General features: G+C 46.1%; 1 protein-coding gene across 6 annotated transcripts in view; it reads right to left on the reverse strand.

Moving 5' to 3' along the window:
• Positions 1 to 543: 543 nt before the first annotated feature.
• The window catches only part of RCAN2 (regulator of calcineurin 2), a 266,173-nt gene continuing 242,634 nt past the window's right edge, over positions 544 to 24,082 (reverse strand). For all 6 annotated transcript variants that reach the window (XM_081828377.1, XM_081828373.1, XM_081828374.1 and 3 more), the window contains 2 exons: positions 21,530 to 21,701; positions 544 to 3,124 (listed from right to left, as the gene is read on the reverse strand). In XM_081828377.1, the coding sequence (XP_081684503.1) occupies positions 2,964 to 3,124; positions 21,530 to 21,701 (333 nt within the window). In that variant the 3' untranslated portion in view covers positions 544 to 2,963. The remainder of the gene's footprint in view (positions 3,125 to 21,529; positions 21,702 to 24,082) is intronic.

The following is a 24,082-nucleotide window of genomic DNA, read 5'->3' on the forward strand; positions in this document are numbered from 1 at the left end:
GTTCATCTTATGTTTTGGTTAGGAGTTATTTAAGAACTGTATGTATTGCAAATATCTTCCCCAGTCTGAGACTTTCCTTTTCACTCTCCTAATGATATAATTTGATAAACAGATGCTCTTCATGAAATACAATGTGCCCATCTTTTATTTTATGATAGTGCTTTTTGTGTTCTCCATAATAAAATCTTTCCCACTTTGGGTCTCTTCTAGGGTTTTAAAACAGAATAGTGTGGGAGCGATGTTTAAAGACGGTCCTTTGTACATTTGAAATGGCCCTTGGACAAAGATGGTTGACGCATGACAATAAAATAGTTCCCCTTATGAGAGCCCAACCCATCCCTTCAGGCCTTGCTCAAATTCCCGTTCCTTCGTGAGATGGCTGCCAACCAGCTTCCCCCTCTGCTCCTTTCAGTAAGCACTCAGCTGAGTTAATCCCATCTGTTGGTAACTTTTTAGAAAGACTATAGGCCGAATTGCGCTCTTCCACAATCACCACTCAAAAATAGCTCAGACGGACAACACAGAAATTATACTACACGGACAAAGAGTCATTCACCAGGTATATTTGAAGTCTAAGCTCTTTGAGCTGTACACGTGCACAAATGATTCGGTTGGTGGAAATCTCCCCCTTCCCCTCCATATTTAAACTTTTCAAACTGAAAGTAGTGCTAAAGAGGTTTGCATAAGGTGCGTCATGGAAATGCTGAGGCAATTCTGACTGTCACAGTGCAGAGAGGGCCCCCTGACACCAAGGGCTCCCCGTTGCTTACTGCTCTCCTGGGAAAAGTTCCTCTTTCCCTCTCCCCAAACCCAACCTAATGAAAGAACTACTTGACCTGAGACAGATTAACATGGAAACGTCGCAATAAACTTCACCGAGACTAACCACTTAGGTCATCCACTCCACTGTGTTTTTATTTTGTGACTACACAGGATGGTCATTTTAACTTTGGCTAAATTTGGCTGGAAATGACTGATGGTATCTGCTTTAAAACACTTACGAAATTATTTCCAAATATGTTTTCCTCATCCATATTTCTTTAGAACCTGCATCCTGAAAACTCTGAGTAGCTTAAAAAGTCAAACGACCCCCAGAAGACTGCGAAGAGGTTCAGCACAAAATGGCTGAAGGCGGCCGTTCTCCGTCAGTCTCAAGAGCTCAGAAAATATTTCTTCCACTAGAGGGCAGCATTCCTCCACTTTTAAGTCTAATCTTCCATTCGCTAATGAAAAACCAAAAACCTCCGCAGCAAAGTCAAGTCAAAGCATTTGCTTTTTATACACTCCTCAGATTTTATTTTTAAAAGAAGCCTGCATTTCTTCTCATGGAAACTCAGGGTTTTACAAGCAGCGCTGTCCTCAGTTTCACCTGTGTCCAGTACGATATTGCTTTATTCACAGTAGAACGGACTTTTTAATTTCTGAGTGATCAGTCTGTTTTAAGTTTCTGATGAAACTAACATACACCTTAGTCAAAAACCACAACAATCCTTCCATAAGATGGCTGTGTTATCGTTCTCGCGTGTTTTTCTGAGGCTTGGGTAATGAAAGTATTTCCCCACTCCCTGGTAACTGGCGTTTGCATCTAAAGTAATTCATTAATGTACAGCAGGAGATGAGGCCTTGCACATATAGCAGAAGGTAATGGTTTTATAGGTGTATCTTCGGTAATGCACTTCGGGCTACAGAAATAGAAATATCACATGTGACGAAAACAAATGTTTTTGAGCAACATGGCCATTGCATGAGTAGGATTGGTATACGTTTGTTGATCTACCATCCTTTCCTTTTTCAAACACTCAGTGGCCGCTACATTCTGGCGATCTAGCTGCATCCAAATTGTCTACGACGGACACTTGCCTCTTCACTTTATTTGGAAACAAGTGTTCTTGATAGCAAAGATGTTGGCTAATCATTTACATATTGGCATGAGAAGTTTTGTGCCCTTCCAAAATTCAGCATTATCCATAATAGAGCATAATATTATCAGATTATCTGTATTAGTATATGAACGCATTCATAAGCAATGCACGTGTTATGTTTTTAAGCAGCTAAACAATCACTAAATAAAAAACATCCAGATTTTAAAAGCACAGCTGAAACATTTGTACAAATATACAAAGAGAAAAAACAATCATTCAGACACCATGAAACTTTTGTAATAAATAGGTTTGTCTGAAATCGGTCTCTATCACCCTGGACAAGCCTCCCCCGTGAGTCTGGGAAAGTACTCTACGGAAGTGGTGTTCAAAATCTACGGAGGAATATCTTTGGGGCCAAGCTCAGTGTTGCCTCCAGGAATTTTAATAGAGCTATGAAGTATTGACTCAAAATAGTGGATATACCCAGACTTGTTGAGCTGGATGATGCTGATAATTTTTCTAGTCTAGATAGGACATGGCTGGATGCTGACAATCTGTGAGTTATAGTATATCCTCGAATCATGAAAATAAATGCTGGTGATCATGCATGTCCTGGGAATGTTGGGATGCAAAGGACTGAGTGAGACCAGATAGGGATATCTCATGCAGTCAAAGTCAAGTTTACTTATGGTCCTACTTAAGTGGCCAGGAAGAAACAACGCACACACGTCAGGACTGGGACTGAAACAGATCACAAACAACACGAGTGCTATTTGTTACTGATGTCTCTGGCTTGGATCAACATGGGAGAATGAAGATATAGGCTGTGCTGATACTTTAATAAGAAAATACTACCTTTTCTCCCTAGAACCTTCTAAATAATGGATTATTACTCAATGGGTATGATATGATCAGGAAACTTATCACCTTTTCCTAGCCCTTTTGTCCGAGAGGCTTGATTACAAGGAAGGAATCTCAAACAACCAAACACCCAGGGATTGAAAGGCAATTATTTTTTTTTTTTTCGACAAACAAACAACAGAGGGCAAGAAAGCATGATAAAGAGGAGACAGATATTATCGTTGAGGCGGAGCGGTGAGCTCAGTTGGACACGGAGGGTGGCAGGCCGGGACGCCGGGTTTGGATGATTTTTGGCTTTGGGGAAGTCTTTGGATCCTCTTCTTCCTCTATGTCACTGTCGCACACGTGCACGACGACACTTGGGGTGGACTCAGTTCCTGCATGGAGCTCATACTTCTCTCCTGAAAGGCAAGAAAAAGGGGGATGATAAAGGGGAAGGGAGCTCAAAGCAGATTCTTTGGCAACGTTTGTTCTGGAAGTAAGGAGAACATTTTACAGGGTCTCAGGAAACCCGGGTGTAATCCAGGAATGGCACGGGGCATCGCAAAATGGAGTGAGACTGCTCGGTCACTGTATCTCTACCACCTATCAACCGGACAACCTGCAACGGGCCACTCACTCTCTCGCAGCCTCAGCATCCTCAACTGTAAACTTCAACACGGTCACAGCGACAGCCCATGGGGTCGTGGTGATGACTGAGTGGGTCTGGCAGCTAGTTCTCGGTTTCTCTTCTGTTTCCCATCATCGTTGCTAATTGCTGAGTGACCTTGGGCCAACAGCTTCACTTCTTCACCTTCTCCCCAGGGCAGTCTCTGAAGTCTCCTCCAGCCGCACACTTTAGTAGTAAGAGCTGCCCCAGGATGGACTAAGGCAGGATCATCACTTGTCCGGGATTTGCGGTGGCTACTGGGTGACGGGGGTTAGATGACTGTCAAGGTCCCTTCAAGTTCCAAGAGTCTGTCCTTCTTGACTGGCTCATCTTACAGCCAAATGGCTGTTAGCTGGCTGGCTTCCTGTCTTTGTTTCACTTCAGGAGGTATTTACTGAGCATTCTCCATGGTCTGGCCTATTGCTGTGATAAAGGCTACACGCACACTAAAAAACATTTGTGTCTACCGCAAGAGCACAGCCCAGTGGCCGCATGTGGAAACAGGAAGTATTACAAAATACCACGGTAAGCGCTAGCGTGGCAATAGATGTCAAGGAGTATGGCACCAAATTGTAAGGAGAAAGTAACACTGAAAGGCTTCCCGGTGGAGGTGAAATTCACTTAGGTCTAAAAGACAAGTAGAAGACCTCCGGGTGGTCAGGCAGGAGGAGGGGGCATTCTCCATCTGCATGCTTTTAACTTCTCAACTTAACTGTTGACATACTCATCTTAACCTTCTCCTGACATCCCACCCTTCACTCCCCATCCTTCACAAATGGGGAAAATCTAAAAGCAGTGTCTCCCAGACATCCTCCTGGTCAGTGGCTTTCCAGGTCTCACCAGATCAAATCCTCGTTTCTCAGACTAGGACAGAAGACCCTGCACAATCTCTTACCAGTCACGACAGCCACATCCTCGTACCTACTGATAAAGGAAATTTTTGACTTTAATGTTTGTGGGCTCTGCTCCTGGTCTCCCAGGGAAGCTATCCTTTAACATTTACCAAGGCCAAAATGACTCAGCAAAACCTCAAAGCATGGGCTGTATTTCTGCCCTGAGCACACATTGTAAGTAGGCTTCGTTAAAAAACAAACAAACAGAGGAAACCAAAAAGGAGCATTCCAAACGTAAACATAAGAAAAACAAAAAACACCTCCCTGATTCCCATAAGATTAAGGTCAGACAGCCTTGCACATACTAAAAGCTTAAGATAAAATCTGTAACTATCTGGAATGTCCTTTCCTGTGATGCCTTGCAACTCCTTTTTTTTTTTTTTTTAAGATTTTATTTATTTGAGAGAGAGAGAACGAGCAGGTGGGGAGTGGCAGAAGCTCCCCACTGAACAGGGAGCCCGACTTGGGGCTCGATCCCAGGACCCTGAGATCACCACCTGAGCCGAAGGCAGACGCTTAACGGACTGAGCCATCCAGGCGCCCCTAATTTCTTTTTTTTAATTTTTGTTTTTTAATCCGCTCAGTTTTCGGTACTTGGTTTTGTGGCAGGCCTAGCAAACTAATATAGCCATGTGCTGCTAAGAGTGTTCTCTTTCTGTGAAGAGTCAGAGAAGTCCTTGTTGGACCGCCTTTGACATCCTGGTGTGCAGAGCAAAGGCTTTCCTGGGTGAGGGCAGGGATATTTCACAAAAATGGAGTGTTTCAGCTCCAGGATTTTGCTGGATATTGGCAGTAGTCAAGAAGGACAGAACTAGCCAGAGCCATAGAAATATGGCTCATAAAGACCCTGCAATTTAAAGTCTAGATTTGGCGAACTTGTAGGTAGAGAGAATTGTGGCAGCAAGTATGAAATCTCTGGCATAAGTGGACCAGTTTGGATTCAGCAGAGGACAGTGACAAAACCAGGGGACACGGAGCAGAACCAGGAAAGAGACACCTGCCTGAGTCATCGGAGCTCCGCTTTGCTTCCCTGATCCCCTCTGAAGTCCTTCCAAGGCCTATGCTCACGGCTGTGGTGGACCTAGCAACGCTATTTACAGCTCATTCAATTGTGTTCCGTTCTCCTTTAAAGCATTTTGTCCCGTTTATCAAAATCTCGAGGGAAAAGAACCGCTTCAGCTATTGCCAAGGAGCGGAATCTATGGGACACCAGCTCTTGCATAAAAGGCGCCGGGCCCTGGCTGGGCAGAGACCTGGTTGGCGGCATCTTTGAGCAGCGTGTTCTCAAACTCCTGACAGCTTACTGGAGGTGCTTGTTAAAATCAGAATTTACTGGGGGCGCTCCTGAGTGGCTCAGTTGGTGGAACGTCGGATTCTGGATTTCGGCTTGGGTCATGATCTCAGGGTGGTGAGATCGAGCCCCATGTCCGACTCTGCGCTGGGCAGGGAGCCTGCTTAAGATTCTCTCTCTCCCTCTCCCGCTGCACCCCCCCGAAATAAATGAATGAATGAATGAATAAATAATAGAGTGTATTCGTATGAGGCTGCAACACTGCAAATTCTGACTTGGTGACATCTCCTTTGGAACCCAGCGCCACCCCCCTGCCACGCGCTTCCCTATGTTTCAGGGCGGCCGGTGTTACACGGGTTTGTGTGGCCGGCAGGGGGCTGCAATCCTGCTAGGGCGCTGGCCTGCACCTAACCTGCCTCCTCCCTCCCTCCATTCTGCACTGTCAATTTTTCACGGGAAAGGGCCAACAGCGCAGGTCAAGGGCAGAGGTAGGGACGCTGAGGACGCAGGACGGAAAAGCAGCAAGGGCTCCGTATCAGCCCCACAGCCACCCCCAGCCAGCAGCACGATTTCATCGGTGGTCTTCTTTCTCATCTGTTTCTGGGACAGCAACAAGCCCCTCGAAGTTCCACAGCAAACGGTGATGAGTTCATCGTATCCGCGGTTTCCAAAATGTTCTCTTTCCTTTGGGAATGCCTTGCAATTCTGAAGGAGAGACGCCCTCCAACAAGAGACGGAGAAAGAGAGTAAACACACGGTGAGGTCATTCTTGTTGCGAAAGGGATTTCTTCGAAGTTCTCCCGGTTTAGAGAGGAAACCGGAGTGGCTGCTGGAGCCCGGCGCCTTGCTGGGTGTGATGCAGGGTGAGGTGGTGGTGGTCTCGGGACGACAGGAGAGAATCTGCCATCACCCAGCGAGCCTGCAGATGGTGGGGCCGGGGGCGGGGTGAAGGGGGGGCGGCGGGGACCCCAGCCAGGGGGCTGACCAGACACCCTGCCCCTTTCCTCATCTGTCGGCAAGAAGCTAGTTGCTAGCTTTATATATATATTTATATTTATGTTTATATTGTAGTAAAATATACTTCATGAAGCTAGCCTTTTAATTAAGCCATTTGTTCGCCCTGGCTTGGATAAAGAACATTGCCTTAAAGATACCTCTAGTTGCGGGCGCCTGGGTGGCTCAGTTGGTTAAGCGACTGCCTTCGGCTCAGGTCATGATCCTGGAGTCCCGGGATCGAGTCCCGCATCGAGTCCCGCATCGGGCTCCCTGCTCGGCAGGGAGTCTGCTTCTCCCTCTGACCCTCCCGCCTCTCATGTGCTGTCTCTCACATTCTCTCTGTCTCAAATAAATAAATAAAATCTTAAAAAAAAAAAAAAGATACCTCTAGTTGCAATGTGTTTACCAATTCAAACCTGAGCGCTTTCCTCTCCAGACGGTGTGCTGAGGACACACTCAGGATGGGGCCGGAAAGATGCTGGGCAACCCTCACGTTGTGGAGCCCGTCGAGCTAACAAAGTCAGTCAGGCTGCTTGGTAGTAGAGCTATTTTATCGCTGTGATCCCATTAACTCTGACATTTCACTGTTCTATTTTTGGAAACTTTCTTACTATCAAAATCCAGCAAAGCTTAACAGCTGCTAAGAGCCCCACAAAATAAAAAGAAGTAGCTTTGGTGTGGCTGGATTGAAGTTTTCTTTTTTTGGCCTCTCTTTCCCTTTGGGCTTGAGCTAATTCCCTACCATGAGGGCTGACGTCAATGCTGTCACCCTGCAGGGTGACCAACTGGGCTTGGCAGGGGACAAGGAGCCCGTGGGGGCCCTGTCCCCTCAGGGTGGGCTGGTGCTGCCATGCTACATGGAGCATGGCCACTGGAGCATTTCTTTGAAAGGACGAGCAGAGGGTCACCCATGACACTCCCAATCCTTATGTCTGTGTTCAAACCCTCCACCACGTCCTGATTCCTGCAAGTCTGGAGGAAGTGGAGGTGTCCATGGGCTGCTTCCTGCTCTCAGGAGGGAGACGGCCACACCCCTGTTCTGAGCAGGGGGCTGGGGGACAAGGTGACGTGTGTGGGTGACTGCTGGTCCGAGTACCCCCGGAGGTTCCCCATCATGCTGCCGCCCTCGGCTTGTGGGCCAGGAGTTGGCCCCTTCTTGAATTCTCTCTAAAATAATCAGTGTGATTAAGCACGGTCTCTAAAAATCAGCATAATGAGATGTGGTAAGGGCAGGAAGATGTTACAAAGCTATATTTACGCACATGACAGCAGAGCCGAGACGGTTCAGATACCTAATCAGAAAACTCTTGAGATAGAAGGAAAGGGTTTCCTTTCCTTGGGCAGGTCCTCATGTGAGCTGGAGCTCCAGGAGATGGAACCCCCGTCCCAGAGGCTTTCAAAAGACTGGAGAGTGGAGCAGGCATGAGGCGAGGGTCTGCTTTATGCCTCGCATGGCTGCCATTCTTCTCTGAAGAGTCTCTCTCTGGAGCATCAAGAGCTCTCAATGTCTGTCTCTACGAGACGCTATGTCCTCAGCCTGAATGCACACCTGCATCTGGCCTTATATGGACATCTCTACAAAAATCTCCCACTCTTCTCTAAACTCACATATCCAAAGTAGAACTAGTTATGTTCCCTGTCCATCTATGTTTCCTTTCCAGCTATCACATTTCTCTGGGAGGTTGCATCTTCTAGTGCCAATCCACAGAGCTGGTCATCCTGGAAGCTCCTCTGCCTTCCATCCATGGTAGTTAATCTGCCCAGGAGCGTTATTCAGTACTGCTTTGAAACATTTCTCCATAGGCTCCCTCACAACCTCCTGCTCGTAATGCCCCATTCACAGTTCACCTCCTCCCACCCCGACGACCCTCAGCTGGTTTCCCCACCATAGGAACTAATCTTCCCTGTCACAATAAGCTTCCTGAAACAACATTTGGGGACATCGCCTCATCACGTAGTAGTGGCGTGATGCTGAGAGACACATAACATTCTATGCCTCAGTTTTCCCCATCAGCAAAATGGGAATAACAACCACACTGATGCTATGAAATAAAGGAATATTTGTCAGATACGTAAGAAAGCCCTCCTGAGATTCATGACATGATGATTTAAGGTGACATAGTGGTCAGTGCTGCTGCCCCAAATAACTTCCCGTTTTCAATATGATGAACTCATCTAGTTACACCACAAAGCAGCTGAAGAATTAAGCAGGTGAGTCATTCCAAAGAGCTTCTGCTCAGTGGAGTCACGGCTGTAAACAGCAAGAAGGGTGGATGATGACATGCTGAGTCCCTCAGTTCAAATGCACAGGGGAGTGTCGTAAATTCCGACCTTCAAGATGGAATGACCCTTGCTCTCCTTGCTACTGCCCAACCCCCATCGGTAAGTTCCTCTCTCCCCACCTTTTCCACGCTTGTGTCCCCATGAGAAGGAACCAACTCTTAAACTGATTTTAAACAAGATCTCTTTCTTTTTCTGAATCACTTGTTTGTAATGCCTAATCATATCACCTTTTACATTATACATTAGTTGTTTCATCTGGTGATGTTTTATATTCCAAGCTGCTAAAGTGGTGGTTTCGGTGATGACTTCAGCTTCACGTACAAGTAAATGCTCAATAAATACATTGCTGATTTATGAAAGGCCCCAACCTTGGCCGTTTGACATATTTGTACAATGTCCAGTACGTACTCGCAATGTGAATTTTTCTCCTAGTGTTTAAGGTGTGTAGGTTTTAGATTTTCAGCTAAGCTTAAAACCAAGTAAGGGCAAGTATTTACCCAATTTTCAGTGTGCTGACAGGGGGGTGTCATGGAAACTTACCATCTGCTTTAAATATCACAACGACTATTTCCCACACCCTTACTAAATGCCAGACACAGCTCTCAGTACTTCACATCAACTGGGTATTTAATGATGACGACAGCTCTGTACTGTGGGTGGCATCCTGTCTAGTTGATCCAAGAGGAAATTGAGATCACAGAGGAAGTATATGACAGAGCCAGGATTCAAACTCGGGCCCATCACACCTCAAAGAATGTGCTCATAATCACTCTCTGGCACTGCCCGTCCTGACTCCCACTGGGTCATGTTTGACAAGAGACACTCCTGAAAGGGAGCTGGGTTTAACTTTTACTTTTAATACGTCCTTAAGGCAACTTATATTTTAGTGAATATTTGTTCTCTAGCTAAAGAGGAACATTTTGCCTCTTTCTGTTCTGGCCAATTGGTAGTTATTCTAGGCATGGTCTCCTTGACAGTGAATCGTCTCAAAAGATAACAATCAATTATGAAAAAAAAAGGGCTATATATTATAAAGTGATTTGACTTACATCTCTTATGGTAGCTTGGGACTCTGAAAAAAATTTTCTATCTTTCCTTCTGGTCTTAATTTTATAGTCTCTCATATGGAAAGTGAATTCTCAATAGGAAAGTTAGGGTCTTAGTGGATTGATTGTGTTTCACAGTGATGGCCATAATATTTCTTGCTAAACATTACTCTTCAATAACCTTGCCTGTTCTTCATGGAGGATTGTTCCCACTGTGTCCTCTCCCCTCAAATCTGGACAGGCCTTTCTGACTGCCTTCACTAATACACCGTGGCAGAAGTAATCAGTGTGAATTCTGGGTTGCGTCGCAAAAACACACGCACTTCTACCTTGCTCTGTCAGGATGCTCATTCCTAGAACCTTGTGTCCATGTTGTAAGGAAGCGCAAGCAGCCCATGAAGAGGCTCACGTGGAGAGGAACCAGGGTCCCTCACCTACAACCTGTCTGAGCTTTCAGCCAACAGCCACACCGATGTGCCAGCCATGTGAGTAAGCCATCTTGAAAGTTGATTTGCCAGTCTCCGGCTGAGGGGCCCGAGCAATGTTGCATGGAGCAGAGATGAGCTGTCCCCCTGAGCCCTGCCTAAATAGAAGATTTGTGAGCAAAAAAAGAAGATTGTTATTGTTTCAAGGCCTTCATTTCGGGATAGTCTGTTATGTGGCAATTGGTAAGTCATGGGTCATACAAGTTCTCTTTGCTCAGAAGCAAGCTAAGCCACTACAACTTTAGTTGAAATGAATTGCTTGTGCTTTATCCTCTTTTCTCTGCTCATGTGTTACATTAGACTGGATACCACACCAGTCTCCATCCTTCCTTCCTTATGGATGAAGCTGCATGAGCAAGCCACTTGGGACCTCTCTCTGTGGACGCTTTCTTACTCCTCTCCAGTGGAAGCAGAGCGACAACTTAGGGGAAAAGAACTGAAACTGCTCAGCTCACCCTCTCCACTTTGCTCTTTGGGCCACCCCTGCCTGCAAAGGGCCTGTGCCCTGCTCAGCTCTCGGCCATGTGTGAAGGCCAGCACAGGAGACCCCGCCCCGTGTGGGGCAGTCTGTGGGCAGGCAGGGGGAGTCCCGACTGCTCGGCTCTGGATTTCAGCATTGGCAAGCCCTGGCTGGTGTTCAACCCAGCCACATTCTGGGCTTCAGCACAGCCTCAGAAACAGAGCTGGCATTATTCATCTCCTCTGTCTTAGTCTTATCTAACCCTCAGTGAGTTCTGAACCGAATAGGGAAAAGAAGGCCTCTGTTATTAATCTGCACTGAATTTTAAGAGTGGATGATGGCTTATCAAGGCAAGGGCAAAGACCATTTCCAACAGGACCCTTGAACACAGAACCATGCTGGGTTGTGTGCACGCATTGAACTTGATCTAAATTAAGAGCCCTTTATATTTGAGTAAGATGAGGAAGGTTGATTCCAATATTACAGTGATTTCAGGCTTCTCACAGAAGGCCCTACAAACCCCTTTCCTCAGTATTTTTATTGTGAATGTGCTATTTTCAAGAGAACAAGGGGGCATCCGTCCTGATCTGTGGAACAAAAACATGGAATTTCTATGTGTTAGTTTTACTGAGCATGTTGCCTGTTCACGGGATTTAAAACAGACTGAGGGAAGAGTGTGTGTAATCTGAAATGTGCTTGAAAGGTGCTCACACTTAGATTTCCTTTCCTTTCATGTATTAGGTTTGGGACTTCAATTCGGCAGGGTGGGCAAGGTGAGCTAGGCTGCCAAGCCCCGCTCTACCACTCCCTTGTCAACAGCAGAGACAGAGGTGCCTGGCCCTGAGGTAGGGTCAGGGGAGGGTCAGAGTTGGGGGGCACGGCAGGAGAGCCACCTGCAGCCGCAGGAAGCAGGGGTGTGGTGAGTTGCACTTCCTTTCTTCCTCCCAGACCCTGGCTGTGTCTGAAGTCATCATGTCTTTTAAGCCTCTCTCAGTCCTGGCAGGGCTAATGCTGGTTTGCTTTGGGCCCAAAAGTGCTCCCCAAGAAAAGGAGGAATTATGGTATAAAACATCAGGAAGTTTCCAAAAACTGTACCACCACCCCCATACATGATTTAACGGTATTTTAAAGTTATCTACCAGCAAGCTCATCTTCTCCCAAAGGGGAGGAAAGAAAGTGTGTGGGTGGGTCTCGGGAAGGGGGGTGGCTGGTGACACCTCTCTGGACTGCTCCCCTCTCTCACTCCTCTTTTGTCTGCCTCACACTGGCACCTTTGACCTCTTCCTAGGCACTGCTTACCTCTACGTCTCTCTCGCATTCGAGAACCACCTGATAAATAGTGCAGAAGTGTAATCAGTATTGTTCTCAAACAAGGGTGCTAAGCTGCCAGTGATGTCTGGAAATGCAACAGGGATTTTTTTTTTTTTAATTTTCATTTTTTGGTTTTCACAGGGACTGGGTTGCGTGTGGATACTGGCATTTAGCAGGTGATGCCCAAAGATGCTAAACGGACTGCAACGTGTAGGACTGTCAGTTCCAAAATATCACAGCTTTCGCACTGAGAAACACTGAGCAAAGAGCTTAACGTAGGCACATTTACATTTTAATAAAAGACTTAAGATATGGTTTAAAAATTGAGTGACCAAAAATAGGTAACACACACTGAGCATTCACCACGTCCTGTGTTGGACATATAGATTCATACAGGTTATCTCATTTGATACCTCTAACAATCTGATTTTACTGTTGAGGAGGCACAGAGGGGTTAAGAAAGTTTCTCCAGGTCACACAGCTAGTAAGAGGTGGTGCCTGGATTCAAACTCACACTCCGAGTTTTAGTCATCATCGTAAAGCAAGAGAAATATCTTTCTTCATGTTGGAGCCTCACGGACAGCTACAAAAGAGAAGAGGAGGTATCCCAGGGCAGAGGGGCTTCCTGGAGAGGTGTATATCACAACTGCCTATTCAAGCTCAATCTGGGAGTGGAGAAAGAACTTATTTTCTAAGTAGAAGTGGAAAGAGGATTCTCGATTAAAACCAATATTCCCGGGAGGAAGAAACATTCCAGAGAGAGAAGTCCTTTGCACATTTCTTCTCTCCCATACCTTTGTGTTTCCATGAGCTCACATTTCATTTTGATCAACCCCAGAGAAAAGTGCTGTAGGTAATTTTGAGGGTGGGGTCAAATCACTGAATGGCAACTCTGTCCCTTATCCTTCGTGCAGCAGCTGCTTCTGTCAAAGAATGTCCTCTAAGCTTGGGAGGCAAAGAGTATAAAGCAAAGCACAGACCACCCCATGCCCATGTAAAGTTCAGAGAACAAGCCCAGGTAAATCACCACCACCACCGTCACGAAGGATAGGAATATGGTTCTCGCTGGCTGGTAGACACTATTCCAAGTGCTTTCCATACCTCAATACATATACTGGCACAGGAAACATCTCTCAGAGGATGTCCTGCTAAACGATACTGCTCAGAGCAAAATGACCATCACACACACCATGGATCTGGTAGTTCCTGTGTGCCAGGCACTGGACCAGGTACCTCATGTGTATTAATTATTCCATCCTCATGATGACCTTGCAAATTGTCAAAAATCACCATTAAAAAGAAAAAAAAAAGGTGCAGAGAAGTGAAGTAAATTGCTCAAGGTCACCTCAAACAAGTGGAGCTAGGACTCCAATTGAGGTATGCCAAGGCCAAAGCATGACCGCCATATTGCCTCTCATCAGGGCGGCACACAGGCTTTACCTCAGCGGGTCTAGCATGAGCTCACGTCAGGAAACTATTATCCACATAAACATTGGGGGTTCTTCCTCCTTCCCTCTCATCCTTAGTCCCAACCCACATCAAAGTAGGAAAACATAAAGGGTCCCCTTGGTAAAATGGGGTGGGAGGAGAGGAAGAGATGGGGATGCCAAAGAGAGGGCGAAGGAAAAGAGAATGCTTCTATCATTTTGTTAGAAGAGGTGTCCTATTTCAATAACGGAAAGTTTGTTTATCTTTTGGGGGTTTCCCTCTTAGACTGGATGAGGCAGGGGCACGGATCTTCATTCCCTCCTAGGTCATTTAGGATCTAAAGTACTTCATGGGGACAACCAGTTGACTGAGGACCTGAATTCACAGCTGAGACAAGGAAGTGGAGCCCTCCAGGGAAGGTATGGACCAAGGAGACTAGGGAAACCATGGAGGGAGTAGGGGTGGGAAGATAAAGGGAGACCGAGTAAAGGGGTTCTCTGAAGCCTGTGAGGTAGGGCTCATCCACACAGATGACAGGAAAGTAGCAACAGAAGGAGAGAAAGAGCTGCTTGGTCAGAGAGGCGTGAGGTTTTCCTCTCTAGAAATGACCATCCTGTTTGACCTTTCCTGATATTAGGGGCTTGGCTAAGGGCATAGCTCTGGGGATGGTCATGTGTCTTTTCTATTATTCTACCATGTGCGTATTTTACCTGTGAAAGAAGAGAAAGAAGTATTTTATGTTGCTACTCAACAGTGATTAAAAATAATTGTGGAGTATATGCTGAGAAGAAAAGCTTTTCAACCACTTTTTCCCCCAGGGAAATTTCTTAAATCATAGGTTTTGTTTGTTTGTTTGTTATTGTTTTGTTTTTAAGTAGGCTCCATGCCCAGGGTGGAGCCCAACGCGGGGCTTGAACTCACAATTCTGAGATCAAGACCTGAGCTGAGATCAAGAGTCGGACATTTAACCAACTGAGCCACCCAGGCGCCCCTCCAGGGAAAATTCTTTGAAAGGAAATGGAAAATTCTGAGCATGTGGTGCAGAATCACAAATCTGCGTGCCTTGGGTGGGGAATGACGGAAGAGACCGCGCGAGTGGGAACGCTGGAGCCTGACTGTTTTATTTGCTTTTCATATCTGTGATCAGAAAATAGCAGTTGCCGAACAAGAACTGGAAGCTTATGTAATAGTCATACCACATGCGCCCAAAATATAGGTGTTCATCTATATTTAAAAAATGGAATTTTCTCTACCTTTGAATCAGTGAGCCTGGAATAGAAACTGTTTCTTCCTTGTAAGTTACATGAATTAATGAAATATATTTTCCATGTAGAGGAAACGCCGTGCACTAGGCAGCAAACCAGCAAAACTGCTTTACTATGGCATGTTTTGATGGAGGAGAATTTGGGGGGGAAAAAAAGGCTAAATATAGCAGATATACGCAACTTGAAACTTGGGCACCATTTTAAGCCCTCCTCTGCAGTTAACTAAAATTGATCTCCCTAACAAGAGCTAAAAATAGCAGGAGAAAAAAAAAGGAATAGACAATGACTTTCATATCATTCCCTGCAGGCATTTTCAGCGACAATGAACATGACCTTCCAGAGCCATCCTAGAGAGCAGAATAAAGCCTGGCATTTCACATCCCACCTCTGATTTGCCACCCATTTAGTACATTGTAACATCTTTGTGTTTCCATTTTGGCTGATTGGTAGAGATAAGCTGTCTTGCTGGGCTGGGTTTTATATCTGAAAAGAACATAGCACCGTACTCTTTCTGGAGTCAGGAATAATAGCTATAAAATAAACCACAATAAATATTCGATTCATCCTCCACTAGGTCAAAGCCCTTCTTCTTTTGTCTAGATGATTGTTAGATGATGGGCTTCTCTAAATTCACCAGGAGGACTAATGGCAATGTAGAAAGCCTCTGTTTTACAGAGCCCGTAGCTGTCTTTTAAGCAGAGCAGAAGGCAAATTCTGATCCCCGTGTCCCACGGGGCCACAGAGAAAAGCACTGAACAGGCCTTAAAGCCTGACCCAGTGGCTGTGTTGCGGGGGGGGCGGGGGGTGCCGATAAGTGCAGAAATGAAAGGTGGAGGAACACATTGTGTAAGTTGTTTTGCGTTTTAAAATTTTCCTTTAGCAACAGTCTTGAATTTCTTCTAGAGAAATTAATTTTACGATTCAAGAGACCTCTCTGGTTTCTCAAACTTTTCACTCCCCAGCGCAAAGGTGCTCGCTCAATCAATTCTTTCTGCTTCTTCCCAGTGGCAGAGGAACATATTTTAACTTACCAGCTGTGCAGCCTTGGGCAAGTTACTTAACCACTCTGTGCTTCACATGCCCCAGCTAGATCTACGAGGAGAATAGCAATTCTTGTCTCATGGAGTCGCTGTGAGCATTAACGGAGATAATATAGTAAGGTATCCAGAACAGTGCCTGGCACACAGTAAGCCCTATATGTGTTAACTGCTGTTTCTGTTTAAAATTTTTTTCCTGATTTGTCTATTTTACTTACTTTGGATCAAAAACAGAACATACAGTCATGGGGACACAGTGAAGAATGCTTGAAATGGTGCCTCTCACATTTTCCTGAGTATAAACTTGTTCTCACTGCAATAAATAGAACCAGACTTGCTTCTCCAGGGTTATGGGGCCCTTGTGTCATAAGAAGTGTTATAACAGCCTGTGAAGGATTTCAAAGGAATCCCACAGGCTTGGGTTTGATCATGGTTCCACTGTAATTGCACTCTCTATGCTTATTTCAAGAGCCTCTCCACAAGTTCCAGGAGCATGAGCTGTTCCTGTCTGGAAGAGGGTCACCACTGTTCCTTTCCCGAAGAAGGGGAGTCCTGTTCTGCTCCTGCTCGTCGGAGCCTCCATGAGTGTCCTCCACGAAAGGGTCTTAGTAATGCACGTCCTTGCCTTTCAGGGCGGCTGGGCACATTCCCATTCCCGCGAGCCAGCTGGTTTGCTGAGGTGATCCTCCCTCAGACCGAGCGCCATCTTGCCCTGGATCCCTGCTCCACGATGATCTTTCTTCAGACTTACTTTAGCTCAGCATCTTTCAATTCCCACATCTCTTCTCAGTCACTCAGCTCTCCCAATTTAGCAGTGTTAGTCACTCCTCTGAAGCAAACCCCATTCCTCTGAGTTGCTTGCTCTGCTCTGATGTTACCGTGTTTCCATACTCCCGGAACTGAGGCAGCCATCCCTTAACACGGAATGCGTTATAATTCCTTACTGAAATGCTTCTGCCCAAGGATTAAAAATGAATCTCACGAAATCTTTTTTTTTTCCCCCAAACGGAAACGCTCAAATACCTCTCCTGGAAGAAAACATTAATTTAGTGTTGCTGACTCAGTCTGGATAAAGCCGTAAGAAAGCAACAATTTGCTGGTGAAGAAATGATCCCTAGGCAGGCTGAGGGCTCTGATCTATTCACTCATTCATGCATGTATGCATTCATGCAATATTTATTGAGCATCTACTATGTGCAAGGTGCTACCAGGCACTGGGAATACCAAAAGTCGAGAAGGCAGTGAGTTGAACAGTAGAGAACTACCTTAGGAGGAGTGCGGGAGCACTTGTGCAAAGTGCCATGAGGAGCTTGAAGGAACAAGACCCTGCCTTGGCACCTCGTGGTGGCGTGGGGGGGGAGGACAGGACACGGGGTGTGGCTATGCTCCTTCACTGTTGTGGCTGAAATAGCCACTGACACCCAGGCTTCTAACACAGCCTCCGTGATATTTTCAACTCAGTTGTCGGCTGCGAATCATCCATCTGTGTGGGGTAAAGAAGCTTCAAGGACACAGGAAGAGGACAAGTGGAGAACTAAATAAAGAGAAGCAGCCTCGGGGCGCCTGGGTGGCTCAGTCGTTAAGCGTCTGCCTTCGGCTCAGGTCATGATCCCAGGGTCCTGGGATCGAGCCCCGCATCGGGCTCCCTGCTCAGCCAGGAGCCTGCTTCTCCCTCTCCCACTCCCCCTGCTTGTGTTCCCTCTCTCGCGCTCTCTCTCTCTGTCAAATAAATAAATAAAAATCTTTAAAAAATAAAAAAATTTAAGAGAAGCAGCCTCGAGTTGCTGGCAAAGAATGGAGGGAACCATATCCCAGAGAACACACCCGGGACACAGTATCAGTCATCCTTCAAAAGCAGAAATCCCTCGGTATTCGCCCTTACACACACACATGGTGCACGGGCCTCCATTTGCACTCCTGCCACACCTGGGTTTGGCTTTCTGAGAGTCACAGTGGCGCCAGGGATAACTGTCAATTCACGGTTAGGATAAGTGTTTCGTCAGCGTCACAGCAGAGGGGCCCTCACGTCCACCGAGGTCACCAGTGTCCTCAGTCAAAGGCCAGGGGATCTGGCCACATGGGGGGGGGGGTGGTCAGCAGAGCCAGGCTTGACACTCTTCTCTGCCACCAACCAGCTGTGTCCCTTTGGGCAAACTGGCTCATCTCTCTCCAGCTTAGTGTTCTGATCTGTAAGAATATTACAGAAGAGCGCCATTAATATTCCCAGTGGGAATGGGAATATTAATAATTGCTCTCCCGAGTGCTTTAGAGGACATTCACTGGGCAAGGGAAAGCCAGGCTCAGAGGTCAGCAGGACCACTAAGGTAAAGGGCATGCATTTTCACCACTGTCGATAAGTTATTCACAGCTCTCAAAAGAAGCCCCTTGTTTTCTCTGCCTCTTGAAGACCCTTTCATTCCTCCTTCCTCCCTCCCCTGTGCCAGGCTCTGTAAGCCTCCCTTCTGAGGCCAAACTCCTGCTCCATCTGTTCCTTCTGCCTCCATCAGCTCCAGGTCACCCCCGCCCCTGGCCGTGTCTTCCAGACCCGGGACTCTGCTCCCTTAGCCAGTGAGGGTATCGGGGACCCGCCCTCATCCTATCTTTGCATCAAGCTTTGAGAACATTAACTACACATGAATTCTCCTTCCCATTTTGGAGAAAATGATTTGCATTTACTGGATTCCTGGCTCCAGGAGCGCGCCTGAGGCCAGCTGGGATCTGGCAGTCAGGATGTCCGGCTTGGCCTGGGCCTCCCTTATACACAGTGCAGGAGGAAGAGCATTGCCATGGACCCCCGGGCTCTGTCACTGGCAAGTGGCTTCTCCCCTGTCTGGGCCTCTCGGTTCCGCCTCCTGTAAAATGCAGGCAGCCCAGGGACTCCTACGTCCTCCAGCCAAGACCTTAGTGATTCTCTGAAGCTCCCCTTCCTGACATTCACGCAACTGTACGACGAGGTGTTCAAACGTGTTGTCGTCAGCCTCTGTGCAGGAGAGTCAAGCCGGCAGCTCCAAGTCCCTTGGCTCCAGCCGGTCCATCCGGGGCTGTGGGTGCCTGCTTCTGGAGTGTCCTGAATTACCGTGGGAAATGCTTTCACAAGGCTTGACTTGGGCAGACCCAACTTATTGCATATACTTCACATTCATTCATATCACAGACACGGCTCTTTGCATGGGAAGCACATTGGCTCCGGATTTCCTGTACGTGGATGAGGCTTTCAAAGAAATCACATTTCGAGAATACCACTCTTCTTATTATATTGCTTCTTCCCTCAGCTCCTCTTAGTCAGGCACCTACTGCTTCTCACAACGGCTCTTTGAGGGGGGCAGCCCATGGCCAGTGTGTAAAGGTCCCCGAGATGCTGAGTGTCTTGACGGCAATTAGAAAGAAACCCCAGGTAGCTTGCTCTCGGGAGTGCTATAATTTAAATTTCGGGTCACTTGGGATAGTGGTCTATCCCAAGTGGCCACTTGGCCAGTTAGTCTCTGCAGGGAGAGCTTATTACTCAAACCAGCCTCATCCTAATCTGAGGACCCACTAGGGTGCCCTCCCTTCCTGGTTTGCCTGGGAATTTCCTGTGTTTGACACTGAAAATTCCCAGGAAGCCTTCAGTCCTGGATGAACCAGAACAGTGATTCTGTTCTGGTTCATCCAGGACTGGTCATCCTGGGTGATCGCCCTAGGAGTGGTTGCCCTAATAACCAGGGTCCTCAAATTTCCATGGGTACAAGAATCATCACGTGTGATGATTAAAACTGCAGACCTCTGGGGTGGGTGATTCTGGTCCAAGTGTCTTCCTGAGCACACCAAGAAACACCGGTAGCAACTCATTATATGTTTATCATCGCTGCCCTTTTGTCACTTGGCTATCAGTGGTTTTTGAGAGTTCCGGGGAGTTTTTAAAAAAATACTAATGCCTGAACTTGACCCAAATCAATTAAATCAGAATCTCTTAGGGTGCAATCAGGGCATTCGGATTGTATTTTGAAAGTCTTCTCTCACACCAGGAGACCAGCTAGTAGCAGACATGATGGGCATTATTTACCCTCGGATCCACAGTGCCTAAACCGTCAGCTGCGCCCGGTTGCAGCCCCTGCACCTCCCACCACTTCCCCTCCTGCTATAATACAGGAAAAATACTGTCAACCGAAAAAAGAGGCTGAGCCAGTAAAAACCAAAAGCATTTCTTTAGGGTCTCAGAATTGCAGTTTGGGGAACACAGATATGGGCAGCAAACCAAATAGTTTGCTCACCCTAGGGAACAAAAATCAAGCATTTTTAAAGACAAAAGGGAATGCCTGTATACGTTGTTTAAGAAGAATTTTGGTGGGTCTTGGTGGCAGAATATCTTGGCTGGTGACTTGTTGCTAAGGCTGTCACTAAGCAAAATCTCTTAGTATAGAAAGTTGCAGGCTGAGTTCTTGGAATATCGTATGTGGTTGGGCCCAGTTCAAAAGTTCATGGTCCTACTGGGTGAGGATGTGCCTATGTCCCATCTCTTTAACGGGCCTTCCAGCTCCATTTTATTTTATTTTATTTATTTTAAAGATTTTATTTATTTATTTGAGAGCGAGAGAATGAGAGAGAGAGAGAGCACATGAGAAGGGGGAGGGTCAGAGGGAGAAGCAAACTCCCCGCTGAGCAGGGAGCCCGATGCGGGACTTGATCCTGGAGTCCCAGGATCATGACCTGAGCCGAAGGCAGTTGCTTAACCAACTGAGCCACCCAGGTGCCCTCCAGCTCCATTTTGAAGCCCCTTGACATAAGTGACCCCATTTCATTTCACCTATCACAATACTTGGGAGTATTTTTCCAGCGAGGTGGCAATGTCTGCTGAAAGTGAGGATGATATCACTTCTAGGTATCGGCATAAAGAAATTTCAGATCAGTGCATAGGAGATATGTACAAGGATGTTAACTGTAGCTTTGACTGGAATGGCGAGAAACTGCAAACAGTCTAAATGTCCAACTCAGGAAACTGGATGAATCAAGTGTGATGGTGTGTGTGTGTGTGTGTGTGTGTGTGTGTGTGTGTGTATTTATTTATTTATTTGTCCAGTGGAATACTATACTGCCCTGAAAACGAGAGAATCTGAGCCACATATACCAACATTGGAAGGAAGTGACCGTAAGATTTTTTCTTAAGGTAAAGGCTACTGTGACCAGCTTCTCGGAGACCAAGAGGCTTCACCTTGGCAGGAAGACTGTCTTGTTTCAGAGGGTTCCTGGGCTTTCCTATGGCAGCAATAAAGGAACGTTGCACAGCATAGAAGCCTCATGCCAACTGGTAGAGCTTATTTTGCCTATTCTGAGAAAACCAGAATATACCGGAATATACCAAATATACCAAAATTCCTTATGGTATAGAGAGGACTCCCGTAAGAATTAGGTAGCTCTTTCCAATCGTAAAGTATCTGCATTGCAATGCAGAAGCAGCACGGACAGACATTTTAGTCCCGGTTCCCGAATTGCTGTTAAACAGGGACAAAGTCCGATGCTGGTTCTTTCTCTCTCATCCATCAGCCCTCTCGCCCTTCACACATAGCAATAAACCCATTAGAAATGCACATGTTACCATGAGCCCCGGATTTCAAGGTTGTTAATCCCATTTGGCTTTTCGAGATTGCCGACAATGTTTATTTTCCAAAGGGGTCACAGAGCATACCTGGTCCTAGCTTGGCCACAGCATAGAGGAGGTCGTAGTTGAGCACTGGTGTGGCGTCGCTGATGGGCTGCCAGCCAACGGGAGGGGATGCCGGGGGTGAGATGAGGAATTGTTTGGCGGGCTGCGGTGGTGCCAGATGCAGCTTATCACCATCTGTCTCTGGAGTCTGAACCTTTCAAACAGAGGAGAAACGAAGACACAGGATTCGTTAGGGCCTCAGATGGGCCGTGTTGGGACCCGGAGATGCAGAATCTCATTTTCAGCCTGTGACAAAGGAACCAGGGAACCAGGCTCTCATAATAATCACTGCTTACCATCCACCATATGCTCCGTTATCCTATCTCATCCTTAAAACTGTGGATCTCGACTTGTAGCGTGCATGGTGATTATCTGGACAGCTTCCGAAAGCAGAGTGGAGCCCCACCCCTGGAGCGTCTGATTCAGCAGAGCTGGGGTGGGGCCCGGGAATCTGCATTGAGCAAGTACCCACGTGAGGGTGAGGCTGTTGGCGCCCAGACTCCTTGCTCCCTTTCTTTCCTCTCTCTCTCTCATTCTTGTGGGGGCGATCTTCGCATCATATGAAATGAAGCATTCTAACGGAAACAGTCAGTGGCATGGAGGACACACCCGGCATGGTGCTGCCTAGAGGCAAAGCATCTGTATTGCCCCAAAGGAAACCCTGTGCCCATTAAACAGTTACTACCATGTTTGTCTCTAGTCAGACCCTGGCAACCACCAATCTGCTTTCCGTCTCTATGGATTTGCCTGTTCTGGACATTTCCCAGAAACAGAATCAGAATATGTGACTGTTTCGTGTCTAGCTTCTTTTCCTTCGCATATTTACGGGGTTCATCCATGTCATAGCACACACCGGTACTTCATCCCTTTTTATGGTTTCGTAACATTTCAATGAGTGATGGGCCACGATTTGTTTATCTGTTCATCCAATGATGCACATGTGGCTTACTTCTACCTTTTGGCTAGTGTGCATAGTACCACCATGAATATATGTGTACAGGTATTTTTTTGAGGTCTATTTTTTTTAAGGGATTCTTTTTTTAAGTTGTTGTTTTTTTTTTTTTTTTTGACAGAGAGAGACACAAAGAGAGAGGGAACACAAGCAGGGGGAGTGGGAGAGGGAGAAGCAGGCTTCCCGTGGAGCAGGAAGCCCGATGCAGGGCTCGATCCCAGGACCCCGGGATCATGACCTGAGCTGAAGGCAGACGCTTAACGACTGAGCCACCCAGGCGCCCTTTGAGATCTATTTTCAAGTCTTTTAGATATATACCTAGGAGTGGGTATTTGCTGGGTCAGATGGTAACTCTGTTTGTAAGGAAACAAGAGGGGTTTCAGTAGATAAAAGTGAGGTTTTTACAAGTAGTTACTAGAAGCATGGGATTCAAACATGGGTCTGAGGCCAAAGTCTAAATTCTTCTTTTTTAGATTTAATTTAATTGTGATAAGAACATTTAATAAGAGATCTGCCCTTTTTTTTCTTTAAAGGATTTTATTTATTTATTTGAGAGAGAGAGAGAGCACAAGCAGGGGGAAGGGCAGGAAGAAGCAGGTTCCCCGCTGAGTAGGGGGTTCGATCCCAGGACCCCTGGGATCATGACCTGAGCTGAAGGCAGGCCCTTAACTGACTAAGCCACCCAGGCCCCCGAAAAGATCTACCCTTTTAACAAATGTTTAAGTCTACAATATATTATTGTTGACTGTAGGTACAGTGTTGTACAGTAGATCTCTAAAGTATATTCATCTTCTTTAATTGAAATTTTATACCTGTTGATTAGTAACTCATCATTTTCTCCTCTTCCTAGTCCCTGACAACTACCATTCTACTCTTTGGTTCTATGAATTTTAGGATTTTAGATCCCTCAAATAAGTGGAATCATGTAATATTTGTCTTTCTGTGACTGGCTTATCTCACTTAGGCTCATGTCCTCAAGGTTTATCCATATTGCAGAATGTCCATACCGTCCAAAGCAATCTACAGATTTAATGCAACCCTTACCAAAATCCCAATGGCTTTTTTTTTTTTACAGAAATAGTAAAAAACAATTCTAAAATTCATATAGAACCGCAAAAGTCCACAAATAGCCAAATCAATCTTGAGAAAGAAGATCACACTTCCTGATTTAAAAATATATTACAAAGCTACAGTAAGCAAGATAGTATGGTACTGGCATTAAGACAGACATATAGACCAATGGACATATAGAATAGAGAGCTCAGAAATGAATCCACACATATAGGGTCAACTGACCTTCAACAAGGGTGCTAGAAGTACACAATGAGGAAAAGATAGTCTCTTCAACAAATGGTGTTGGGAAAACTGGATATGCACATACAGAAGAATGAAACTGAAACCTTATCTTACACCATATACAAAAATTAACTCAAAATGGATTAAAGACTCAAAACGTAAGACCTGAAACTGCAAATATCCTAGAAGAAAATATAGTGGAAAGCTTCATGACACTGGCCTTGATAATGTTTTCATAGATATGACACCAAAAGCACAAGCAGGACTACATCAAACCAAGTCTTCTG

Source organism: Leptonychotes weddellii, chromosome 8 (assembly GCF_054177405.1).
Source record: "Leptonychotes weddellii isolate Sample4059 chromosome 8, ASM5417740v2, whole genome shotgun sequence".
Taxonomy (NCBI): Eukaryota; Metazoa; Chordata; class Mammalia; order Carnivora; family Phocidae; genus Leptonychotes; species Leptonychotes weddellii.